Below are 25,696 nucleotides of genomic sequence, written 5' to 3'. Positions count from 1 at the left end.
GCTTCTGGATCAGCTGTCTTCTTTCAGCATCATATTTCTGACATTAGAACACGTTTTCCTCTCATTACTTTTGACATCTTCCATTTTCTGCTGTATTCTGCTCTTAATCTCTGTCCTGCTCACGCTGATAACCAATCCACTGACACCCACGGTACCCATAAGGTGGTGACTCTAAGCTCCATCTCGTTGACTCTGTGCAGTGTTTGCTGAACCTCTATCAGAATGTCTGACCTGCTGTCTGAGTCACTGTCTTGCAAACTAGCCAATGATGAGCTTGAACATATCACTGAACTTACTGGTCTTACGTCTTCAGTCCACTGGACAGCTGACAGAAACTATTTCCGTACACTAATAAACTGTCACTGATCCTTTTCCTTACCTTGACATGAAACTCAGAAACAATAAATATATCCGCTTTGGTCGTCTGTCTTCTTTGATGCATCTGTGTGGATTTTGACATAACTGTAACACCGCTCTATATATGCCTGCACTGTCTGTGCGTTTAAAATGAAAGCCCTATTCCTACAGAGAGTACTCAGGACCTTCTTACTGTGAGGCAACAGTGCTGATCACCACACCACCGCGTTGCCATAATTGTATCATATTCATAAAAACTATGGCTGTCATAACCTTTTATTACTTTCCCATCATAAACCAGGGTTCGACATCAGGTGCATCCCATCCCTCCTCCCTGCATCAGTCCTGCAGGGTCCTGTAGTCCTGTGGTCCCCGGCTGTCAGGACCTGCAGGATCTCTTCACACTTTAGTGTCTGATGTACATGATTTAACACTCTCAGTCTTACTCATTGTTGTATTTAACCTTTATCACTACGTCATGTTATAAGGCCTTCAGTAAGGGTTAGTACCTCTAACTTCACACCCCCTGAACACATTTTGTCACCTTATGACCACAAACTTTACTATTACATCATACTTTGTAATCTTGATCCATGGGGTCAATCCTACTTTGTTGTAGAACAGCTCAGTCAGATTGGATGTGTCTGTGAACAGCAGTTTTCGAGTCTTGCCACAGATGTTCGGTGGTATTTAGACCCAGTCACGTGGATATTCTTTGATATAAACCATTACGTTGGAGCTCTAAAGTATGTTTACGGTCATTGTCTGCATCCATCCCAAGCTCAAGTCCTTTGCAGCCTCCAACAGGTTTTCTGCCATGTGTTTAGCTCCATCCAACTGGATTATCTAATCAGGTGACTTCTAAAGTCAATTGATATCACTGGGTTTTGTTGAGGGGTATCAGAGTACAGGCTGAATACACAATCTTCAGATTTTCATCTGCTTAAATCACTTAATTAAGAGAGGGATCCAGAAAATGGAGCTCTCAGAAATGAGGACAAGAAACAGACCAATGAGGAGGCTCGTGGATGCAGTGATGAAGGGCATGCAGTGGGTGATGACCCTCTGTGGGCGACCCTACAGAGAGCAGCTGAAAGAAGAAGAAACAACAGGCCAACTGACCGACCTCCACAACCAGCACCATGAGTGATGGAGTTCGTCACGGTCCTGAGTCTTTGGGGCTGGGCAGGTGTTGCTGTTCTGGTTCTCTGTACTGGTTTGGTCCTGACTTCATCTGAGTCCACTGAGTCCCAGTCTGGGTCTCTGTGCTGTTTCCCTGTTTTATTTTGATAGTCTCCTCTGTAACTTTAATCTGTAATTCTGCTTCCTTTAATCTGGATTAGTGTCAGCTGTGGGCTGTTCCCTTCGTTGCCTGTTGTGAGCTCCCTCGTGGTGCGTGACCTTCTGTCAGCCTGTAACTCAGCTGCTTTGCCATTTCCAGCACATAAAGCTGTGGTTGAGCTTCTGTGTGATGATTGGATCCACACGTCTGCAGCAGCAATGCTAATGTTGCTGTCACGTGTGCTGTTATGGTCAAAGGCAGTCAGCTACTGTTGCATTACCACAAATGTGCTTTTACTTTTGTGCAGTATTGTAGTGTTTGTGTCAGGATGTGGACACGTTTTTATAAAACCAGCTAAATGTAATCAGTAGTTCTCTAAGACTGAAGTGCAGACTGAATGTTTAACAACTGAAACGTGTCCTTGTTAGACAAGGAAATGAAATAATTATGAAGCATAAAGTGTGATAAACAGCATGTCTCACACATCAGTTACAGGTATGATGGTATTTGTATTCACAGCTGTAAGACTGGACGTAGGAGGGACTTTAATTTGAATCCAGAGGGCTGTGAAGTTTACATCATTCTGCTGAAATACAAGAAGTCATGAACTGATTGTTCATGTGAACATACTGATTCATCCTGTAATGTCAGAATAGAAACTGCTCAGCAGAAAGTCTCTTTGATTTGAATCGTCTTTAAGGTCAGTGATGAATCACTCGCTGCTTTCCGATTGGCCACATGTTTCCAGTAAGAGTTTTCCCAGCAGACCCAGCTGTTCGTTCACGATGCTTCCCTGGTGCACGTTCCCGTCTCCTGCAGGTTCACCTTCGACCTGTGAACAGAAGAGTCAGAGCAGGCGCCATCATGGCATCGTTGCACCAAAACAAAGACCAAAGAGAGTCATTAGATCTTTGTGGTAGAATTAAATAATGATTATTGACATTCACATTTTAAGTATAACACAATCATTTAAATGAATTCTTCTGATTTTGACACTGTGACACTGTGACAGCCCTGCAAATATCAGGAACAGCTCAATAACACAAATCAGTGAAGTGCAGCTCTGCTGTTTGACTGGCTGCAGATAAAGACTCATTAGGTAAGAGTTTGTACAAACACAAATACATACAAATACAAATTAGTCTAAGAAGGTGGTTCCCAAACTGTTTTTGCAAGGCCCCCTTTGTTCTACAAGAACCCCCCATCGGCACAAACACATCCTCCAACCACACACACAGATTTTGTTTTTAAATTCCATTGCAGTTTATTTCAAACCGTTTGTTTCATTGTTTACAAACATTTTGTAAACAATGAAACAAATAAAATTTTGCAATAAATTACAGGTAGGAATAAAATAAACTGCTACGTCTTTGAAATAACAGAAAAGCAAACCATCTTCATGGTGTCATTATTTTACGTGTATTTTTCTTCCTGTGTAATAATCTTCAACATTGCTGTCAATACATTTTTCAAACATGCCTCTCTGTGCAAAATGGGTTCAAAAACATAAACAGCTGTGGGATCCTGTTAGTCCGTGATTGGACAGCTCAGCGTGCTCCCAGCGCAGGGGAAACTAATTCTGTCGGGGACGCCTACCCTGGCACCACTGATGGAACCATATTCGGCGATGCTTCATCCTCTGCCTTGTGTTTGTGTGGGAGCCTCGTCAAAAACATGTCCATTATGCTAGCAGCGTCCAAGTGTGCTCTCTTTTTAGTCACACTAATATGCCTTTATAAAATATCATCAGGAAGTTTATACATATCTATATCTATACCTAGACAAGACCCTCCCATGTGGAATAAGTGAAGTACTGTGGATACTTTTTGGATTTGCAGTATAACAAAATATATGTTGATTACTGCTTCTATCTGAATACTACGTTAATAATAACGTAACTCCAACACTGGATTACAGGCTCTTACCTGTTGTGGGTCATGTGACTCTTGACCAGATGCCCAGCAGCCAGAGCAGCCATCAGTGAGAGCTCTCCAGCGAGTACGGTGGCACACACGATCCTGGCCAGCTGTCGGGCGTTCTCACCTGGACAGTCCTGACTGGCTCCTTGCACACCCAGCATCTACACACACGTGAAGGCACAAGTTATATGGCAACCAAATCCTTCACTGATGCAGCTTTGAATGAAACAGTGCTGCTAATCCATTTTTGACTGTAATCTTTGTCATTTAAGAGATCTGTAAGGATCTAAAAACCACACGACTGTGACATGTTTGTGTCACTGTGCACCAGCACGCCATATATTTCTGCTCACACTTGCTCTTGGTCCTAAAATCAAATCAAGTTTTTAGTTGTGACTAGGGCTGCCACGATTACGTCAACTATCAAAATCGTCGACGACTGATTTAATAATCGACGCGTCGTTTGAAGCTTTGTAAGATCCCAAAAGACGCAGGAATAAGTAGTAGGATTTAAGAGTGTAATAACGGACTGAAACAGAAGATGGCAGCACTGCATGTACAAGGATGCCAGCTGCCGTTAAACCCCGAAGAAGAAGAAGAAGCGTCCCAGAATTCATAGCGCGGCCCAGCTCAGTTTCCAACAATGGCGGCAGCTAGTTAGTTTTAATATTACTCTTATTATTCTTTCTGGGTCACAAAATAAACGTTGAACATATTTTCAGGCGAGAATGTAGCTGTGTAAACCTCAAACATCTGCTCAGTTTATCAAGACACCACATATTTTCAAAAGCGCTCCGACGTTTTCGGAGACGTCTGTTACCCACTAGCTCGATAGCTAGCCGGGGGCTAGGCTCACTAGCGCCGTGAGAACACCGGACTCCCGGCTAATCGTTTTCAAACCCACCTCGTCTTTCGCTCCTCAGGTTAAACATGATATATAAGTCACTTAGATAACTTAAAATGTTATTGTTTGGCTTTTTAAGTATTTTATTTGTTCCTGAGTAAATCGGTTTGGCTGAGATTAAAGTTATAGTTTTTACACAGCTGAATAAACATCAAGCAGACAGCTGATTATCAGAAGTGTGAGATGCTCGAGAATTTACTCCGGTGTCCTGTTATATTTTAGATAGCAAGGAGTTTATTAAACTTCACCGAAACAATCTGCAAATTTCATTAAACTTTAATAAACTACCATCTTGTCTTTATTGTTAGTTAGCACATACCTTAAACACTTCAAGCTGTAAGCTAATGATAGTTATATACGAGCAGATGCTGCTGGTGCAATAAGCTGTAGTTTTACGTCCAATGGATGATGATCTGATTAGTCGACTATCAAAATAATAGTTTGTGGCAGCCCTAGTTGTGACTCACTGCAGACGCACAGGTACAACAACACAACTGTGCAAAGTAAAAACAGTCATCATGGCGACACGGTCCACGCTGAAATCCAAAATATTTTATTTTTACGGACACTGCTGGACATTTAACATCTACATAAAGTAAATGTGTTGCATGTTCACTGTGTGTGTTTAATAAAAAGTCCTCGGGGACACGTGTCACTGATTTGTAATCGTCCAGACACACAGACATGAACTGGGAGGGAAGCAGAAATAAAAACCTTTTAAAAAGAGCTTTAAAAGGATAGTTGAGGAAGCTACGCCTGCTTCAGTGTAACATCATTGTTTTCACTTTTTCTGCTGCAGACGATTGACTGTAAACGGGTTTGCTTTGTCACTGATTGCAGGGGTTTCTCTCCCGTCACTTTAGCTAGCAGCCTGCTAAACTCTTTTCACGTGACTCAGAGACTCAGGACGACTCGCTGATCTACTGTCACAGCAGCAAGTCACATGACTGACAGTCTTTACAACCTCTTTGTGCTCACTCTGCAGGCTTCCCTCCTTCATGCACTCAGACCATGCACCACACACATCCATCAGTCTTTCTCGTCATTGTCATTACTGACACCTCTAACTGAACAACATTACATGATCCTAAACATCTAACAGTTGTGTAACCACTTCAAAATGAAAAGGACTGCCCAGTGTTAGCTGTTGATCTTTGGTTGCCTGACATGCTTGATGTGCTTGTACCTGCAGACAGGCCTGTTGTGGAGGCAGGTTGGTTCCTCCTCCCACAGTGCCCAGCTCTATAGATGGCATGGTGCAGCAGATGTGCAGGTCGTCTCCTGCTGGGCCTGACGGCTCCATGAGGGTGATGCAGTTACTGCTGCCCACTGACTGAGCTGGGTCCTGTATGCACACACACACACAGATTAACACACATGGGAATAACTCTGCTGCACAGCATTTCCTCACAGGTCATTTACCTGTCCACATGCTATGTAGATGGCTGTGACCAGGTTGGCTGAATGTGCATTAAAGCCTCCGATGCTTCCTGCCATGGCTGAACCCACCAGGTTCTTGTTGATGTTCACATCCACCAGAGCCTCTGTGCTTGTTTTCAAAACCTGAAGGGAGCGAGACAGCAGCATGAACGCTGTCGTCATTTTACAAACCGTCAAAGTGATTTATGACAAGTGCAGCCACGGTTTGCTTCCAATGAGCTACATCAGAGACCTGACAGGTGGAGACGCTCTCAAAGAGTCGTTAAATGACAACAGGAAAGACTTTAAATACTTTTTAAAATTCAAATCTTTTCAAATGAAAATAGAATTTTAGATGTGAGTGTTTCGATTAAAGACGAGTCTCTGCCAGAAAGATGTGCTTCATGTAGGTTAAATCATAAACACCTTCATTTACAAACTGCATGTTGTCTTTAATGATCGGAAACATTCGGGTGTGACAAACATAAATACAAACACTTCTCACACCACTGTGCACACAGTACTGTGGTGATTCTTTGTAACACAGTGCTGTGTGCACTCTTACAGTATTGTGTTATAAAGTGATTCTGAAGTTCAGTGTTTTGTGCTGCAGAAAATAAAAAAGCACTGAATGATCAGATCAACATGTTTGACTCAAACCTGTGGATCCTTTAAGTCTAAGAACAGCAGATAGTTTAAATATCAGGTCATTTTTCCTCAAAACTCTTCTGGACATTCAAATAGTTTTTTCCTGTGAACAAACTGGTTCAGCTCAGCAGGTCCCCAGTAGGACACTGGAGTGTCCAGATGGGACACACCCAGTGACTCACAGGTAGCACAGGTAAAGAACTCTAACTGCACCTGGTGGGTGAAACCACACAGTTGTGCTCTGTGACGTCATCCTGTGAGGAGACAACAAAGGTCCATCAGACTTCTGAGTGTTATGATCAATAATTTTGAACTTAGATCCTGTTTCTTCAGTTTTGTGAGACAAATTTAATCCTGTTTTCTGTCAGACTGTTTTAACCCAACTCTTAAGGTTGTGCTTAGATTTAATACTTCTCTAAAGTCAGTACGTGCATCTTCTACGACTCTCCAAGTCTTTAAAGTGAAAGTTTGCTTCGCTGCAGGTTTCTGCTGAAACTCTGTTGGCAGACAGTTTGTCCCAGTAAAGGTTACACAGTGTTTCTTACCTCTCTGACCACCTTGGCAGGGATGGTGGCTTCACAGACAGCAGACTTTCCCCGGCCCTCGATCCAGTTGATGGCGGCTGGCTTCTTGTCTGTGCAGTAGTTCCCACTGACAGCCACCACCTGCAGCTCTGGGAAGTGCTGCTGCAGTAAGCTCAGAGCCTCCTCTGTGCCCTGCGGGTAGATCACATTCATCACGTATGGTTGCTACGTCATAAATGCGTCTGACACAGCGACGCAGTTTCATGTAGATAAACGCTGATCCATCTAAAACTGTGTTTCCAGACGTGCTGAATAAGAACCTTTGTTAATCCAGTATGAGTGAGCGCTGGGTGATGGTGTAAGTAAACGGTAAATGGTCTGTATTTGTATAGAGCTTTACTCAGTCCCTAAGGACCCCAAAGCACTTTACACTACATCCACACATTCACACACTGGTGATGGCAGCTACATTGTAGCCACAGCCACCCTGGGGTGCACTGACAGAGGCGAGGCTGCCGGACACTGGCGCCACCGGGCCCTCTGACCACCACCAGGAGGCAACGGGTGATGTCGCAGAAATCACTTTAACAAAACAACACGTGTGCTTCTCCACATTAAACAGCTGCAGACACGACCACAGTTACCTTAGAGATCATGTTCATCCCCATCGCATCTCCAGTCTTTGAATGGAAGCGGATATAAAGATTTCTCCCTGCCAGACCCACCAGCAGCTTCTGCAGCCTCGCAAACCTGCAAACAGCAACCCTCCGTCACACAGCAACAATACACACTGCAGACACACAATCAGAGACTGCAGACTAGGGCTGCCACGATTACGTCGACTATCAAAATCGTCTACGACTGATTTAATAGTCGACGCGTCGTTTGAAGCTTTGTAAGATCACAAAAGACGCAGGAATAAGTAGTAGGATTTAAGAGTGTAATAACGGACTGAAACAGAAGATGGCAGCACTGCATGCCAGCTGCCGTTAAACCCCGAAGAAGAAGAAGCTGTGTCCCAGAATTCATAGCGCAGCCCAGCTCAGTTTCCAACAATGGCGGCAGCTAGTTAGTTTTAATATTACTCTTATTATTCTTTCTGGGTCACAAAATAAACGTTTAACATATTTTCAGGCGAGAATGTAGCTGTGTAAACCTCAAATATCTGCTCAGTTTATCAAGACACCACATATTTTCAAAAAGCGCTCCGACGTTTTCGGAGACGTCTGTTACCCACTAGCTCGATAGCTAGCCGGGGGGCTAGGCTAACTAGAGCCGTGAGAACACCGGACTCCCGGCAAATGTTTTCAAACCCACCGCCGTCTTTCACTACTCAGGTTAAACATGATATATAAGTCACTTAGATAACTTAAAAATGTTATTGTTTGGTTTTTTTTTTCAGTATTTTATTTGTTCCTGAGTAAATCGGTTTGGCTGAGATTAAAGTTATAGTTTTTACACAGCTGAATAAACGTCAAGCAGACAGCTGATTATCAGAAGTGTGAGATGCTGAGAATTTACTCTGGTGTCCTGTTATATTTTAGATAGCAAGGAGTTTATTAAACTTCACCGAAACAATCTGCAAATTTTACGTCCAATGGATGATGATCTGATTAGTCGACTAATCGCAAAAATAATCGGTGACTAGTCGACTATCAAAATAATGGTTTGTGGCAGCCCTACTGCAGACACACAAACACACACTGCAGACACACAAACAGACACTGCAGACACACAAACAGAGTTTACCTGCTGGTGTTGTCAAAGGCGGCTTTGATGGCCTGGAAACCGTCGCTGCTCTCCAGCCAGGCTTTGACTTCAGCAGCACGGCAGGCAGAGGGTAATCTGACTACAGGGCCCCGAGTCATGCTGTCAGCCAAGATACGACTACGGGCTCCCCCACCCAGCTACACACACACACACACACACACATATATATGGTAAATATTAACACATGGTTCACAGTGTTTTTACTGCGTTCATGCTGTAACTCCTGCAGCACATGCAGAGCAGCAGTAACAACACATGCAACACTCACTGCAATTGCTCGACAGCCGCGGTTGGTGCTGGCGACCAAGCAGCCTTCTGTAGTTGCCATGGGAACTTGGAACTGTTTCCCATCCAGAAGTAGTGGTCCAGCCACACCCACAGGTACGGGCACATAGCCAATCACGTTCTCACAGCAGGTGCCGACAACCTGGAAAACAAAACTGTGTTCAAAATAACTCACTGACATTTTATTTTGAATCTAAGAATCGAAGTTTTTACCAAAATAGTTTCTTAGAAGATTAATACTGTACTGGAAATGACCACGACATCCCAGTAAATAAGGTGAGAGAATGTGAAAACTTTATTAATCTCAGAGGAAATCATTTGGTCACAGGTGCTTCAGGACAGGAACTAAAATAAATAAAGATACAACAGAGCAGCTCATAAATGTCCCAATATATGACACACAGCTAAATACATATACAGTAGCTCACACTGAGACGCCCCTCTCATACTTCAGTGTGTACAGTTATTGTGTACGTGTGCGTCTCCTGTATGACGTGATCATGTTGTCACCTGTGCGACTGTAAACACACCTGAGCTTTCCTCCCACTGCTCTGTGTTCATTAATGTTACAGTTATATTGATAATTATAAATGATCAGTATAACTAGGCTCACATGGTCAGATGTTGCAGTTACAAATGTTTGTTTTAATAAAGCTTCTGTTGAGTTGTTTTAACCTTAAATGACCTTTGACCTTTTGTTTGATCTGTTTGGTGCCTGTTTTCTTTGTTTGACCCAGCGCTTTGTGACTTCCTGTTTATCAAAATAAACTTTACTTCCTTAACAGGACTTTGCTATGATGTGTGAACAGTCATTACAGTTGTGTGGTGATTATAACAAAGAATGTGTAACAGGTGCAACACACTACTGAAGTCTTCCTCCTTTCCTTTCCCCGTGGTGAGGCCCTCTGCTTGAAATGTTGAGGTAAGTTTGGAGCAGTTCAGGCAGAAATTTGACTACAACAGAGGAGAACGTGGTTGTGTCTCACCTTCGAGTAGTCATAGTTTGTGTACGGTAAAGAGGAGAGCGCAGAGGAACAGGGAAGCTTGGTTGATAACATTTTTCTTCTAATGGCCACGCCTCGCTCTGCGGTCTCCATGATGGCTTCCAGTTTGTAGGCGGGGACGTGTTTAGAGCTGACCAGGAGCATCACCTCAGCATCACTCAGGAAACGAGGGCCCAGCTGCAACAACCAGACTCACGATCAGTTATAGTCTGTGCAGACCAGTCGCTGGATTTACTTTAAATACATGATAATAAATAATATACAGTAAGATCAAATAACTAAAAGACAGAAATAATTATGTCTTCATAAACATGTCATTTTCCCCACAACAAATAAACATTATCATAAGTCATAACTCAGCAGTAAATGCTGTGGACTGCATGCATGCTGTGGTCAAACATTCACTAATTCATTGAATTTCATGGTAATTTGGCTTAATGTTACTTTGTAAGCAGCACGTCGGCCGATTCTGGCATCATTGGCAGAGTTTATTTAAAGCAGCTGCTGTGTGTGTGAATACTTCTGACCTCGTATTTGTACTTTTACCACAAAAATGACAGAAAATTCAAACTTGTGAACCAAATTCTTGTTTTTGAAAATCTTTCCACGTTGGAAAAAGAACCGTTCAAAGACATCAACGCGTCTGAGGTTACCGTGACGAGTGTGTGCAAACTGCAGCTCTACAATCACTGCAGGTATTGTCTCTTTAAGTAGAGCTGATCTGTTTAACTTATCAAACTGCAACTGAACGAGGTGGCGGTAGGCGGGGTCAGGTCTGCTTTAAAGTGAAGGCCGTCCCATCTGTAGCTGCAGTTAGCTGCTCTTACTAAATTATCGAAACTTTTTGTGGGCTTGTCAGTCTTCCCGTGATAAAGCCAAACCGTTTCAACTGAAAGGGAAACGACATGAGTCAGAAAGGATGAGGAAGGACAAACATGTCAATGGCCTCCACCTGGAAGCACTTCCTGTTTGGGGGCCATTGTTTTCCCCTCTTCTCCACATTAACACCACAGCCGCTGAGGCCGACACCCTCGACTGATGAGGTCAGGAGTTTAACTGACTGGATTCTTTACTCTGATTGAAACGAGCTGCTGTTAGCATGAGTGCGTTCAAAGCAACATAACGACCCTGAAGTCCAGCACATGTATAACTGATTCCTGAGCAGATATGTGTGAGAAACTATTAGCATTCTTTAAAAGGTCACAACTGATGGCAGCAGATTTAATATCACATGATTCAAAATAAAGAAAATGACTAAACGTTTGTGGGACGAGTTCTCAGCTTTCGACGACGCGCTTCAGCGATCTGCGTCTAGCGGCTGACCTTGGGGTCGTTGAGGATGGCCACACAGTGGTCCAGGTCTCTGGGCTTTTGGGGGGGCGTGTTCTCCGTGCTCTCAGACTTGGACTCTTCTTCCCTCGTTACAAAGAAGCTCCTTGGAGGATGATCGTTGTCGGCAGCAGACAGCGGCCGGATAACCTCATCTAGGATAACAAGGTTGAATTTGACAACAAAGCGCTAACAAGTGCGTCTGTTTTACCGCTATCAGTAGACACACCTCTCTCCTCCTTATGGGCAGGTCCTGCAACAGCCATGGCGTGAGCAGGGGCGTGGCATCGTGACGTAACTAGATCCTCCCTGCAGCAGGGCTCGGATGGGGATGGAGGATTTAGGGTGTGTGTGGAGAGGGAGATGGGGTTCTTCAGTGACAGCGTGGACTCCATCTCAGCCTGTTCAAAGAAGATGTACTTGATAGCGAGCAGCAGGGCCAAGAGCAGACAGATCATCTGCTCTATGTCCATCGTTATCATCCTGTAAGGTGAGAGGAAGAGGAACATGTTTCACTTCAGAAAAGCACGACAACAGGAAAACTCTGCAATTACAAACACAAAGCAGCCTTTGCCCTCACAGGTGACCCTGACCATCCATCTCTTCACAGAGTTTCTGCCCTTTATGTCTCAAACGTTCAGCAGCTCAACAACATGTGCAACGCTCCATGGGGCAGTTATCACAACTGTGCCAACGCTAAATTAAAACAACCTAAACTATTGCGTCACCTCGTGAGGTAGAACTGCCAAAGAGGTTTATCCGGCTCAATTCTCCTGGGCGAGAAGTGGTCCAGCTCCATGCCGACCCCGAGCATGTCCACCGCAGACTTTATGGACAACGGTTCAGCAATCCAGCGGCTGTGAGCGTGAACCATGACCAGGCCGAGAGACTGAAGGTGGAGACAAACATTACACACGTCTTCAAATAAAGACAAAGACACTAAGTAACCCGTTAGACGTTTACCATGATCATTTTGACCCTCTGTGTTACAGGATTGGGTTTGTTGTCCTCCTCCTCCATGGCTCTGGACAAATCGTTGAGCTGCCAGATAGGATGGCCCCCCTGACTCTCGCGGGACAGCTGAACGAACAAATAACAGGAGCAATCAAAGAAAGCCACACAAACATCAACATGTCAGACAAATGCAGGAGAGCTGTGCCCTTACCTCCAGCAACAGGGACACACATGCTGGGAAGAAAGTCATGAACACAAAGTAGTTGGCCAAGACAGACATGCATCCAAAGCAGCACATGATTTCCAACTGCCGTACACCTGCAAGACACCACACAGACATCCGACAATGCTCGACAACAAGTCACACCTCTATATTATTCGTTCCTCCCTGAACACTGGAATTGTTCCTGAAGCACTGAAAAAGGCTTCTGTTATCCCAATTATCAAAAAGCCTGGTGCAGACCCCAATAACTTTGATCATCTTCGCCCTATATCAAATCTCCCCCTTATTTCAAAAATTCTTGAAAAAGTTGTTGCCGCCCAGCTTCATTTACATCTCAATGACCATAATCTCTATGAACGATTTCAATCTGGTTTCTGCCCCAATCACAGCACAGAAACTGCTCTGTTAAGAATTACCAATGACCTTCTGATGGCAGCTGATTCTGGTCTCCTATCCATCCTCATCCTTCTTGATCTTAGTGCGGCGTTTGATACCATTTCTCACAATATTCTCTTGAACCGGTTAGCTTCCATTAGCATTAGTCACACCCCCCTTGCCTGGTTTACCTCCTGTCTCTCAGACCGCACTCAGTTTATCCAACTTAAATCCCAGTCTTCAACTCTCTATCCTGTTTCTGCTGGTGTGCCCCAGGGTTCAGTATTGGGGCCTCTTTTATTCATTATTTATTTGCTTCCTCTTGGTCATATATTCCAAAAATATAATATAAACTTTCACTGTTATGCCGATGACACCCAGCTCTACCTTTCTTCTAAACCCAATTCATCCCTCCCACCTACCTCCCTCTCAGACTGTCTTATTGAGATTAGATCCTGGTTCTCCTCCAATTTTCTCAAACTCAACAGTAATAAAACTGAAGTTTTACTTGTTGGTACACCATCTATCCTAACCAAATCCCACAGTTTTTCCATTAACATTGAAAGTTCTCCCACCCTTCCCTCCCCTCAGGGTAAGAGTTTGGGTGTCATACTTGATAATACTCTTTCATTCCAGTCTCACATTAATTACATAACCCGGTCTGCATACTTCCACTTACGTAATATTAACCGACTCCGTCCCTTCCTTTCTCCGCATGCTGCTGCCATCCTCGTCCATAGTCTTATTATGTCCCGTATTGATTACTGTAATTCCCTCCTATTTGGTCTCCCTAAAAGGTCCCTTCATAAACTCCAACTTCTCCAAAACTCTGCAGCTCGGCTCATAACTTTACTCTGTTAAGAGCTCATATTACAACAGTTCTTCAGCAGCTTCACTGGTTGCCCGTAGAAACCAGGATAAACTTTAAAATCTTACTTCTCACGTTCAAATGTATCCATAAATCTGCTCCTTCATATTTGTGTGACCTGCTCCATATCACCACTGTTTCCCGCCCTCTCAGATCATCATCTGCTATTCATCTTACTGTCCTCACGCCTCATCACTGTGGGGAGCAGAGCTTTCAGTCGCTCTGCTCCTCGGCTCTGCAACTCTCTTCCTCCTGCACTAAGAAATATTGACACCCTCTCCGTATTTAAGACACAGCTCAAAACATCTGTTTAAACTGGCTTATTCGCTTTAATGCTGATTTTATCTGTTGTCACGCTCTGTTTTGTAATTTTAACTTATTTTATGTATTTTAAGTACTACTGTTCCTTTTAATTGTTTTTTTTTATTAATTGTAAGGTGACCTTGGGTTTCTGAAAGGCGCCCTCAAATAAAATGTATTATTATTATTATTATTATTATCATCATAATTATGAGAACAGAAAGGCGTTATTCACTTTCTACAACAACACTCAGTTTCTAAAGTCTGTCCACTATTATAACAGCAATAAATTCAGTGTAGTGGGCAGCTCGGTGACCTGTGGGGGAAGAAACCACACCTGGCTGATGTCACTTCAGTCGACACTAATGTGCAGACAGACACAACCTTTGATCTGATTACAAATGTAGTTATGTCCAAATGATTTCACAAATAGAAAAAAACTTGTGATTAATAGTCAAACATGTGGAAAACTCTTTGGCATAGCTGCAGCTCAGTTTTTTCTGTTCTTACAGGCCAGACACTACGTCCAGACTGTGACAGCAGAATTCCCCCAAATGCCTCCACACAATCCAGTAGATGATTTTTTAATGGTAAACCAACCTCAAGGGGCGTAATATCATGTGTGCTCGACACACACTTATCCAATTTAAGATAGTTCATTGGGGGCATTGGTCCAGGGATAGACTGGCACACATATACCCAGGGGTGGACCCAGCCTGTATAAGGTGTGGGGGTGCTCCTGGTACATTGTTTCATATGTACTGGTCCTGCCCTTCTTCGTCCACCTTTTGGAAGTCTGTTTTCCATACCATGTCTGAAGTCCTGCAGCATCAAATTGAACCAGAGCCATTCTGTGCTACGTTTGGTGCGGTCCAGAATCTGAATCTGTCCAACTCCAGACTCAGAATATTAAACTTTTCATTATTGTTGGCCAGGCGAGCTATGCTGCTGAAGTGGAAAGACTCTTCTCCCCCCTCACACACACAATGGCTAAAAGATGTAATGTCTTGTATGGATTTAGAAAAAATTAGATATACAGTTCGTGGGTCTAAAAATAAATTTTATAAACTGTGGTCCCCCTTTCTGGACTTCTTTGAAAGGCCCACAACTACTGTTACTGAGTAGTCCAAGGAACCCCCCCCCCCCCCCTCTTGTTTTTTGTTCTTTTATGAGTCTGTTTGTTGTTTTTTGCTTTTGTTTGTTTTTTTTCTGTTTGTTTTTTGGTTTATTTGGGCAGCAGGCTGCCAATTATTTGTTGTTTTAAGGGTTAGGGTGGGAACAAGATTGAAATTTTGGAATATTCTGAAGCATTTTGTGTTATTGTATACATTGTATTGGAACCTTTGTCTAATAAAAAGACCTTTGAAAGAAAAAAAAAACATGTGGGAAACTCAACTGGTGCTAAAGTGACCAGACATAAATACACAACAGCTTCCAGCAAGCTGTGAAAACAGATGATTCAAACAGTGCTTAAAAGTGGCTTCAGGTTACATGTAAAACAGTATGTTTGTGTCAGTATCTGACATTCATGGAAACTGTGGAAAACAAGCTCAGGATCCCACAAGCTAGTCTCTCCTAATGCGAACACCCAACATACCTGACATGGTTCCCACTCCGATCACTAAGCATTCCACCAGAGCATCCAAAGTAAAGGCAGGTCCAAGTACCGCCATCCCATGAGCAATGTTATCCCTCACTTCATCCTGAAAACATATGAGTGATAGTTCAGTTTCTCAGCTGCTGTTAGGATGTGGCAATAAAACCCAAAATATAATAGTGCGTACCTGAGAACTAGAGCTTAAGGCAAACTTGGCGAGCGCGCATGCTTTGGAGAGGTCGATGAGAAGCAGAAAGAAGGGCAAAGCCTCACTGAAAGACAGGATCAAACTCTTTATCGCAAGTTTCTGAAAGAGCTCCTGAAAAAAGGACCTTTTTATCGAGTGTGTCCTTACTTGAGGCCAGTGAGCTCCTTATCAAGGAAGTGAATGACAACTGTGCTGAATACAAAGCTGGAGAAGATGGTGAAAAGGCCAGCAATGCCTACAGGAAACGCAGACGGAGTCAGGTCAAAAGGAAGAAACATCACTGACATGTCCTACAAACACATGAGCACTGATGACCAATGTTCCCTCTAATGTTCCCTCTAATGTTTCACGTGTCTGAACACACAAACTCCCTGAGCGTCCTCTTGGACCACTGTGAGCGACAGCAGACGTGTGCACTGTGGTCACGCCAGCATCGAATCATCCAAGTTACATGTTTATTAAAGTAATCAAATTACAGCATTTACATTTATGTTAGACTACTTTTAATTAACTGCTTTAGCCCACTTACAATAAAAATGTAAAAAACCTTGTTCATGACCCGTGTAGCATGTTAACACTATTGGAAGGAAAAATAACTTGAACTCCAATTTTGAAAACACAACTTTATTTTTATTTGTTTTTGCTCTGACTTGTATTATGAGTCTGTGGTCTGGGAGAGAGTCTGTAACTCTGTCTGCAAAATACAGTAAATAATGACCAATGTTGGGTAATTAATTTTATAGTTACTTCTTCAAAAAGTAACTGAGTTATGCAAACAACAAAGTTTTTTGCAGCTGTTTATCTAAAAATGCAGCCAAGACGTTTTTAAAATAAACATTTCAAACTATTTACAGAACAATCAGCTGTTCTGCATCAAATCTGATGTCACACAAATTATTTGTGCCAAAAAATAATTTGTGTCCACTATGAGATGAAGGAGAACAACAGCCTGATACCTGCAGGCCTGACAGCAGCAGATGTGTCACTGCTGTAACACCTGTAACACTCAGCAGTCGCCTCATTGTTCTGACACACAACAACACTATTGACTACACTACACACTAACTACACACTAACTACACAAGATTTGTGCTAAACGTTGCAAATCTCTCACATCTCAAACACGTCGTCACTCCTAAAACTTTCCCTTCCCTAAACAACTAAATGCCATGTTGCCATATCATTTTTTGATTGGTCAACATGGTACTTTTTTCGACCAATAGGAAAGGGACAGGGGGTGGAGTTTGTTTTTGTTCACACGCTTTCGAGCGTTTTCCTTATAAAACGTCGTTTGTACCGTTTCAGTAAATATAAACAACGACAGTATTCAGGAAGAAAAACAAACATTGCAGATATTTTATCATAACTCTGGTTTTACGTGGTCGATCAACACAATTTAAAAACTGGTATAAAGTCCACACTTTGTCCGTCAGTTGTTCGTCTGTCCTGCTCACATCTCCAATGGTTGTTCACGTTGTCATTAACGTGGCTTCACTCCACATCAGCCGCTTTGCTAAAACTCCGGTGTCGCACATAAGGACGCTGTCATAGCCTGTCAACCACGTTGATTAGCTGCGTATATACGAATGTGAATCGCATCATTGGCTGGACTTTGGGATGAGGTGGCATCGTTCTGATCCCATACGGGAGCAGCCAGTCACTGACTAACACTGCAAAACAGAAATTTTAATTTTTTTTAATTAATTTTTAATGTTGAAATTTTAATGTTAATTTCAATTCAGGTTAGAGGTTTTTTTGTGCGCAACGCAGATTTTCTGTGCGCAGAGACGTGCCAGCAGTGCGCAATTGCGCACGTGCGCACTTACGCACGTGCGCACTTAGAGGGAACATTGCTGATAATGTACCCAAAATATATTTGGAGCCCAGCTGTCTTAGGTTCTGGAACTGAAAGTAAATATAGACGATGGCGATACAACGTGTAATGGTGAGGATGATGACGTCACTGCTCAGAATCTCCTGCAATAATAAAAAACAATAGAATTAATAGACTAAAAATACAAACACACGTGTGGCACCACTTGTTATTATTGACACTTTGCTCACCTCTGTTTTGGGGCAGTCAAAGTTCCAGCCACATATCTGGTCATTCCCAGTGAACATGTTCATGGACATCATGCAGACAGTGAGGGTGACTGTCCCCACGATCACCTCCCAGGGGTGAGAGGCCACCGCGAGGCCGTGGGCACGGAACACGCGGGTCAGCATGCTGCAGCGGGCTACAACATAACACATGTAAACTGAAGAGCTTTCCGAGGATGTGCGATGATAATCTGACAGTTTGAAACGATGGATTGGTTTGATTTCTACAGCGTCTGGTCAAAAGCGCTCAATACGTTAAGATAACAGCCCGTAGAAATGATCACTGACAGGGTTTTACACCACAGCGATGTTAAAGTGCTAAATAAGAAACTTTATTTATACGATTTCAATAAGTCAATTACTACGGAAGCGTAGAGCTGCCACCCAGGCAAAAGAAAAATACAAGTGTATCACGTTTATTGTTCTAACAAGATACTTTTCCTGTTTGTACAACATACAACATAATATCACGTTATTACAATATACATAATTATCACGTTCGTACAATATAATATTTATATTGTACGAACGTGATAATTATGTATATTGTATATATTATATATTGTACGTGCGTTCGTTCGTTAATTGTACGTTCGTACAATAAGTATATTGTAATAACGTGATATTATGTTGTATGTTGTACAAACAGGAAAAGTATCTTGTTAGAACAATAAACGTGATACACTTGTATTTTTCTTTTGCCTGGGTGGCAGCTCTACGCTTCCGTAAATTACTCACATAAACCTGCAGGTTGTTTTTATTTTGCTGGTAAAATGTGGTTGTGTGAGTGACGGACTTACTTGGTAAGAAGATGATTGCGGAGGTCTGATTAACGCAGCCGCCGAGCAGGAGACGCAAAGCTGCAGATTACACTGCGCTTCACCTCCCAGTGTCACCACACCGATGGAACCATGGCACGCTATGGTGTCATGCAGCACTTCCACCTATCAGGTCCGTCTGACGCTTCGCTAGCGTCGTTGCCCCGCCCCGTTTCCTAGGCGACAGTAGTACTAGGGCATGGCCAAAGCTAAAACGACTAATCTCGCCACACACACCAGGCTGTATGTAAAGATCACGGCGTGTTAGTTAGCTGTTAGGCTTTAGAGCCCCCCTTTTATTTATTTTAAATTAATAAAAAAAACAACAACATATCTATATAATAATAAAAATAATGATAAAATACATTTTAAATAACATGTATATATATATATATATATATACATATATATATATATATATATATATATATATATATATGTATATATATATATATATATATATGTGTATATATATATATACATATATATATATATGTGTATATATATATATATATGTATATATATATATATATATATATATATATATGTATATATATATATATATATATATATATATATATATATATATATATATATATATATATATATATAGTATATACATACATATATATATATGCATATTTTCTACCACTGCACTGTATTGCTCTAAATGTAATGTATTTCATATATATAATCTTGTGTATATGTTTAATAGCACAACAGAACATAAAATGTGGGGAATAGAGTTATTTAACCTTATCTAACATCCAGGTGTTTAACAGGAAAGGAGACACAAATTGTAAGGAGTTACTGAGTAAGTACTGCTTAGGTTTGTGCATATTCAATTGTCTTTGTATATGAAATATAAAAATGATACATTGATAGTTCTCATTATTATATCTGAGCCTGTTTTTATTCACCTTTAATGAAAAACAAAGAACATGAAACACTTCTTAACCGGAAAACGAGCTTTAACTACACAGTGCCAAACAAAACAATCCTTTTTCTAGAGTAAATGGGAAATGGTCTGTATTTGTATAACGCTTTACTAGTCCCTAAGGACCCCAAAGTGCTTTACACATCCACCCATTCACACACTGGTGATGGCAGCTACCTTGTAGCCACAGCCACCCTGGGGCGCACTGACAGAAGCGAGGCTGCCAGACACTGGCGCCACCGGGCCCTCTGACCACCACCAGTAGGCAACGGGTGAAGTGTCTTGCCCAAGGACACAACGACCGAGACTGTCCGAGCCGGGGCTCGAACCAGCAACCTTCAGATTACAAGACGAACTCCCAACTCTTGAGTCAAACGTCTTTCTTTCTTTCTTTCTCAGGATGTACCAACCTGTACAGTTTGCTTCTCTAATATTGCAGCAGTTTCCTGGATGCATTTTCTGTTTTGCCAGTTTACGGATGGCTTGTTCCACCTGCTCCCTTGACTGCGTGCTGTCTGTTCACAGTAAAATCTTCCACATGCAAGCACCACCTCAAACCAGCTGCAGACCTTTTATCTGCTTTACTGATCACTGTCATGATGTGCTGTGCAGGCGACAGGAATAGGACGCAAACGCAGAACACAAAGGGAGGAACTAAAGGAGGCAATAAAACATCTGGACGTTAGATAAGGTTAAACGACCCGATTCCCTTATTTGAAGGTAAATACCTTAGTATTAGTAGGTAAATATAGTTATACTGTAATTTCTGTAATATGCTGGAATTACAAATAATTAAAGCGTACTTAGGGCCAAAATAGGAACCCCACATTTTGTTGTGCTATTTAAACATATTATAAGATGTCATGTTTAACGTATTAGTTCTTTTCAAGTTACTAATCAGATTACCACTTTTGTTGCTTTTCATTAAAAAAAGCAAAGACCTAAAAACAAAGAGCAGTGACGAGAATAACTGAATGCTGCCATTCATTTATTGCATTATTCACTGCTGGACTGTGAAAGCTGCACCACAGCTGAACGCTGACACTGTAAAGGACAGAGTGAGGGAGACAGACACCAACAGATTTGGTAGCCTCCGTCTCAGTCCGTGTAATCGCCTAATTAATTCTCACTATTAAAACAATAATAGCAAATTTACATTTCATAGTACAGAGTTAATAAAAAATATTGATCTCTTCTCTCTCTGCTGTCTTCTCCCAGTGCAGCCCAGCTCATCATATTTATATCAATATTCTAAATGTTCAACCAAAAAAAAGATCCCAGATCTGGGAGGATGCTTCGTTACAGGCAGCACAAGAAAAAGTGAATTAAATAAAAGAATAAATACGTCCAATAATGTGCAAAAGGCCAAAACTAGAAAAATGCGACTGGCCTGCACCGCGTTCGATGAACTAGAATGATGATGTCATCAAACGACTAAAAGGATGTTTGATGACATCATATTTCATCAAAATATGGATGCATGACAAGGAACATGCAAACGTGGTGTAGCTTTCACACAGTCCAGGAGTGAAGACTTTAGAAAAGTGCAAGAAAAGATGACTCGTGTCTTGAAGAAGAATATTTGACTCCATTGGTCACGTGACTCGTTTTATCAGAGCGAGAGGTTCACAGCAGCAGAGCTGCAGATGTGTGAGACGAAGCTCAGTGTTGCAACAAACACAAAGCATAAGACGAGCATCTGTTCAGTGTAAGTTACAGTTCAGAAACAGTCGTTTAATCAGACACACGCTGCAATGGCGTTATTAAAGGTTCACATATGAATCTGATGTTTACATCCCAAAACATACAGTTTAGATTTATTTTAAACTATGAATGAAAACTCCAGTGGCTGTAGGTGACATACAGTTGTTAAAGTCCATGACAGACTTGCTTTTCTCCGTCAAGCTCACAATCTCAGACGTGAAAGGATGACAGTTACTCTTTTTTAATGATAACATCTGCAACAGGGAAAAAGCCCACCAGTACCAGAGTAACAACCAAACCAGCAGCTCGCTGTGAAAGAAGAAGCAACACAGGAGCTGTTGATGACAGGACAACTCAGTTATCACGAAACATGAGCGAGAACATATCAACACACGGTCAGTGAGAGAGCCATAGTTTTGTAATGTGTTGATTCATCTGCAAATCATAAAACATGGAGCGTACCCACACATTACTGCAAGTGTGATCTGAAGGTCCCTGTTAGTGTCACAGTGATAGGAGTGCAGTTGTTGTCAGGAGTTCAATCCACGGTTCAGGCTGTTACACTGCAGGTGAGTTATTGTTCTTATTATACACAGTGCCCCGTTTACAGAGGATCTTCTCACCAGAATGCACAACATAAGAAAGTATAATAATATTCATAAAATAATAATAATATAAATAAAAACACTAATATGTAAAACAGAAAAGAAAGCGACCACGTGTACAAACCGAGAGGAGGAGGCATCACCATGACAACACCCGTGTACATTCACCTGGTAACATCAAAGAAGGCCTCCTGCTCCCCCACAGGTCCACTCACCCCCCCTTACAGGGTGCACCCCCCCACAAAAAAAAAAAAAAAAGCCCAGCAGTTTGTAGCTGCCTTGACCTTCAAAATAAATCTTAGCACAGAAAAACAGGGTGTATTATCATCATCACAGCATGCTCTCAAGGCAGGTCTACAGAGTAACAAGGACCCTTTGTGATTAGGGGGTGACTCCACTCAGCTCAGAGACACCAGTGGAATCAAAGACTTTTTAACATTTCATAAAGGGTTCAAATTCACACACTCAAAGTATAATGTTGCCGTCCTAGTGCAGAGTCCATCTGAAGCCTGAAATACTGAAGCTCAGGTGCTGAGTTCAGAGAGTTTTGGTCCTCCTCAGGGTCGCGGTGCCATACTCTCAGGAACGCATAGCTCAGACCAGTGGGATCAGGGGTCCCCCCTCTGCCCTCCCCTCTGCTCTCTGATGTTAAAGTAGCTCATTTTAACAGAGGGTGTCTGTGTTGAAAGAGAGCTGCACCTGCCAAACACACAAATATACACCAGAAAATCACTACACGTGCTAACACGTAGTGGGGATGTCTTTGTCAGGGAGCGTGCATAAGAAAATCCAGAGTTTGTTTGAGAACAGTGTGAGTCTGCACAAACTACCTGCCCACCGTCTGAAGTCTGACAGACTAACCACCTGTTTAGGGTGCACTCCTGCTCTGTTACCTGATGATAGATGGGCTGAGATCCTGTGTGAACACTTACATTTATGTAATACTGTCAGCGTTAGATGGTTCGCTCCTTTAGAGGCCATTGCTGCATTGAAAACAGGCTGAATGTATTTAAATCATTAGCTTTTACACGTGTAGAGGAAACCATGCTGGTGAAGCACATTTGTTGACTCTGTCTGCTGGTGAAAAGCTACTCCAGTGTTAACTCTTCACTGTTGTCTCCTGAGGTTTGTGATGAGGGTCATGGAGTACCTGTCCTTCTACAGTAGCATCAGTGTTTCCATTGCTTGCTGCAAGCTACACTGATGCTACAACATCTCGTGGTAACACTAAAGTATTTGCTAGCCCAAGTTCTGGGTGATATCTCCTCCACACACTATATCTCTGTTTGTCTCATGTTACTTCCAGACTGTTTCACAGATGTGGGGCCTGCTGCACCTTCACCTGTGTACCCCTCCCTCTGAACTTCAATGAACACAGAAACAGAAAACTCTAGGCAGGATCTGCTCACCCGTTCCTCTTCGAAGCTAATGAGACCTTCATCATCATCGCTCTCCAGCTCCTCTGGCGCCTCGCTGATCAGAGCGTTGAGTTCTGTGTTGGCCGTTCGAGCCTTTAGAAGGCTGAAGATGCGCTGCAGGGGGGACTTTCCGCTGCCCAGCGGCGACACATCCTGCTGCTCAAGGTTATCGCTTTGTTTCTTGGCAAAGTTAACAAACACCTGGATGGAAGAAGAGATCCTGTACTTAATTTTTTATTTAAGAAATTCCTTTTTGAAGTCTTGGATGAAACTGAGTCACTCACATTATCCAGAGTAGTCTGACTGACAGAGTAGTCCTCAATACCCAGCACCTCCACCACCTGCTCCATCTTACTAAAGACCTGAGCCAGGGACATGCGCTCAGACTTCAGCTGGTACTGCACCTTGGTGTGGTGACGCTCCTACAAATATCATAACACGGTTTACAGTTTACCACATTTTTCAGCTGTGGTATTGTAACTGTGGCCAGTGACTCCAATTATAGGGATATGGACCAGCTCTTGATCCTGTGGGTATTACCTATTAGGTTAGTAATTAGTAGCTAACTCAAGCTGGTGTTGAGTAGGGCTGCCACAGACGATTATTTTGATAGTCGACTAGTCACCGATTATTTTTGCGATTAGTCGACTAATCAGATCATCATCCATTGGACGTAAAACTATAGCTTATTGCACCAACTATCATTAGCTTACAGCTTTAAGTGTTTAAGGTATGTGCTAACTAAAAATAAAGACAAGATGATAGTTTATTAAATTTTAATGAAATTTGCAGATTGTTTCGGTGAAGTTTAATAAACTCCTTGCTATCTAAAATATAACAGGACACCAGAGTAAATTCTCGAGCATCTCACACTTCTGATAATCAGCTGTCTGCTTGATGTTTATTCAGCTGTGTAAAAACTATAACTTTAATCTCAGCCAAACCAATTTACTCAGGAACAAATAAAATACTGAAAAAAGCCAAACAATAACATTTTTAAGTTATCTAAGTGACTTATATATCATGTTTAACCTGAGTAGTGAAAGACGGCGGTGGGTTTGAAAACGATTAGCCGGGAGTCCGGTGTTCTCACGGCTCTAGTGAGCCTAGCCCCCGGCTAGCTATCGAGCTAGTGGCTAACAGACGTCTCCGAAAACGTCGGAGCGCTTTTGAAAATATGTGGTGTCTTGATAAACTGAGCAGATATTTGAGGTTTACACAGCTACATTCTCGCCTGAAAATATGTTCAACGTTTATTTTGTGACCCAGAAAGAATAATAAGAGTAATATTAAAACTAACTAGCTGCCGCCATTGTTGGAAACTGAGCTGGGCTGCGCTATGAATTCTGGGACACAGCTTCTTCTTCTTCGGGGTTTAACGGCAGCTGGCATCCTTGTACATGCAGTGCTGCCATCTTCTGTTTCAGTCCGTTATTACACTCTTAAATCCTACTACTTATTCCTGTGTCTTTTGTGATCTTACAAAGCTTCAAACGACGCGTCGACTATTAAATCAGTCGTCGACGATTTTGATAGTCGACTAATCGTGGCAGCCCTAGTGTTGAGGATACTGGCCTAGCTTTAACTGCCTACGACCGGATGCCTGCCCTGTTTCAGCTGAATGGTACATGGACTGATTCTTATATAAAGAGTACAGAGTACTGACAGTGCTCTATACAACATGCCACATCCACACAAAAACTTTCTTCTATGCTTTAAGTGCTTACTATCTAACATTCACACACATTCATACTCGGATGGATGCATCGGCGAGCAACTTAGGGTTAGTATCTTGCTGAAGGCATGCAGACTGGGGCAGCCAGGGACTGAACCACCAACCTTCTGATCATCTACATCCTGAGCTACCGCCAGCCAAAGATGCACCCCACTACAACCTAAAGTTAGGGACAGTCAACAGCTGTTCCAGTTGTAGGAGGCTCCTTGCACGTGTTGAATGGACAGGTAAGTACTGAATGTCCACATCGTCAGACTTTATATGCAGAGATTTTATTACAGTGATATAGCACAGGCAAAGTAGCTTAATGAAACAACACAGATCTTCTAATTAAACCAAAACTTTACATTCTTGAATCGTTTCTATGCCGATGCTAAAGATCTACCACCACTTTTGGTATATAACCACACTAT

General features: G+C 42.3%; 2 protein-coding genes across 2 annotated transcripts in view; both read right to left on the bottom strand.

Moving 5' to 3' along the window:
- Positions 1-803: 803 nt before the first annotated feature.
- hmgcra (3-hydroxy-3-methylglutaryl-CoA reductase a) lies at positions 804-18,203 on the bottom strand. The gene is made up of 19 exons (XM_085180116.1): positions 18,031-18,203; positions 17,832-17,943; positions 16,114-16,201; positions 15,946-16,030; positions 15,759-15,864; positions 12,607-12,713; positions 12,405-12,521; positions 12,170-12,330; positions 11,671-11,924; positions 11,436-11,596; positions 10,095-10,289; positions 9,092-9,250; positions 8,803-8,960; positions 7,698-7,803; positions 7,075-7,245; positions 5,885-6,025; positions 5,649-5,807; positions 3,565-3,719; positions 804-2,471 (listed from the first exon to the last, which is right to left on the bottom strand). Exons 1-19 carry the CDS (start codon positions 18,190-18,192, stop codon positions 2,420-2,422), a joined length of 2,649 nt encoding a protein of 882 aa, XP_085036242.1. The 5' UTR covers positions 18,193-18,203; the 3' UTR covers positions 804-2,419.
- A 3,331-nt stretch (positions 18,204-21,534) lies between these two features.
- abca2 (ATP-binding cassette, sub-family A (ABC1), member 2) overlaps positions 21,535-25,696 on the bottom strand; it is an 87,413-nt gene continuing 83,251 nt past the window's right edge. The window contains exons 46-48 of the mRNA XM_085178918.1: positions 23,833-23,970; positions 23,540-23,749; positions 21,535-22,829 (exon numbers count right to left, since the gene is read on the bottom strand). Of these exons, the coding sequence (XP_085035044.1) occupies positions 22,794-22,829; positions 23,540-23,749; positions 23,833-23,970 (384 nt within the window). The 3' untranslated portion in view covers positions 21,535-22,793. The remainder of the gene's footprint in view (positions 22,830-23,539; positions 23,750-23,832; positions 23,971-25,696) is intronic.

Source organism: Neolamprologus multifasciatus, chromosome 12 (assembly GCF_963576455.1).
Source record: "Neolamprologus multifasciatus chromosome 12, fNeoMul1.2, whole genome shotgun sequence".
Lineage (NCBI taxonomy): Eukaryota > Metazoa > Chordata > Actinopteri > Cichliformes > Cichlidae > Neolamprologus > Neolamprologus multifasciatus.
This window is presented reverse-complemented; position numbering and strand designations above follow the sequence as displayed.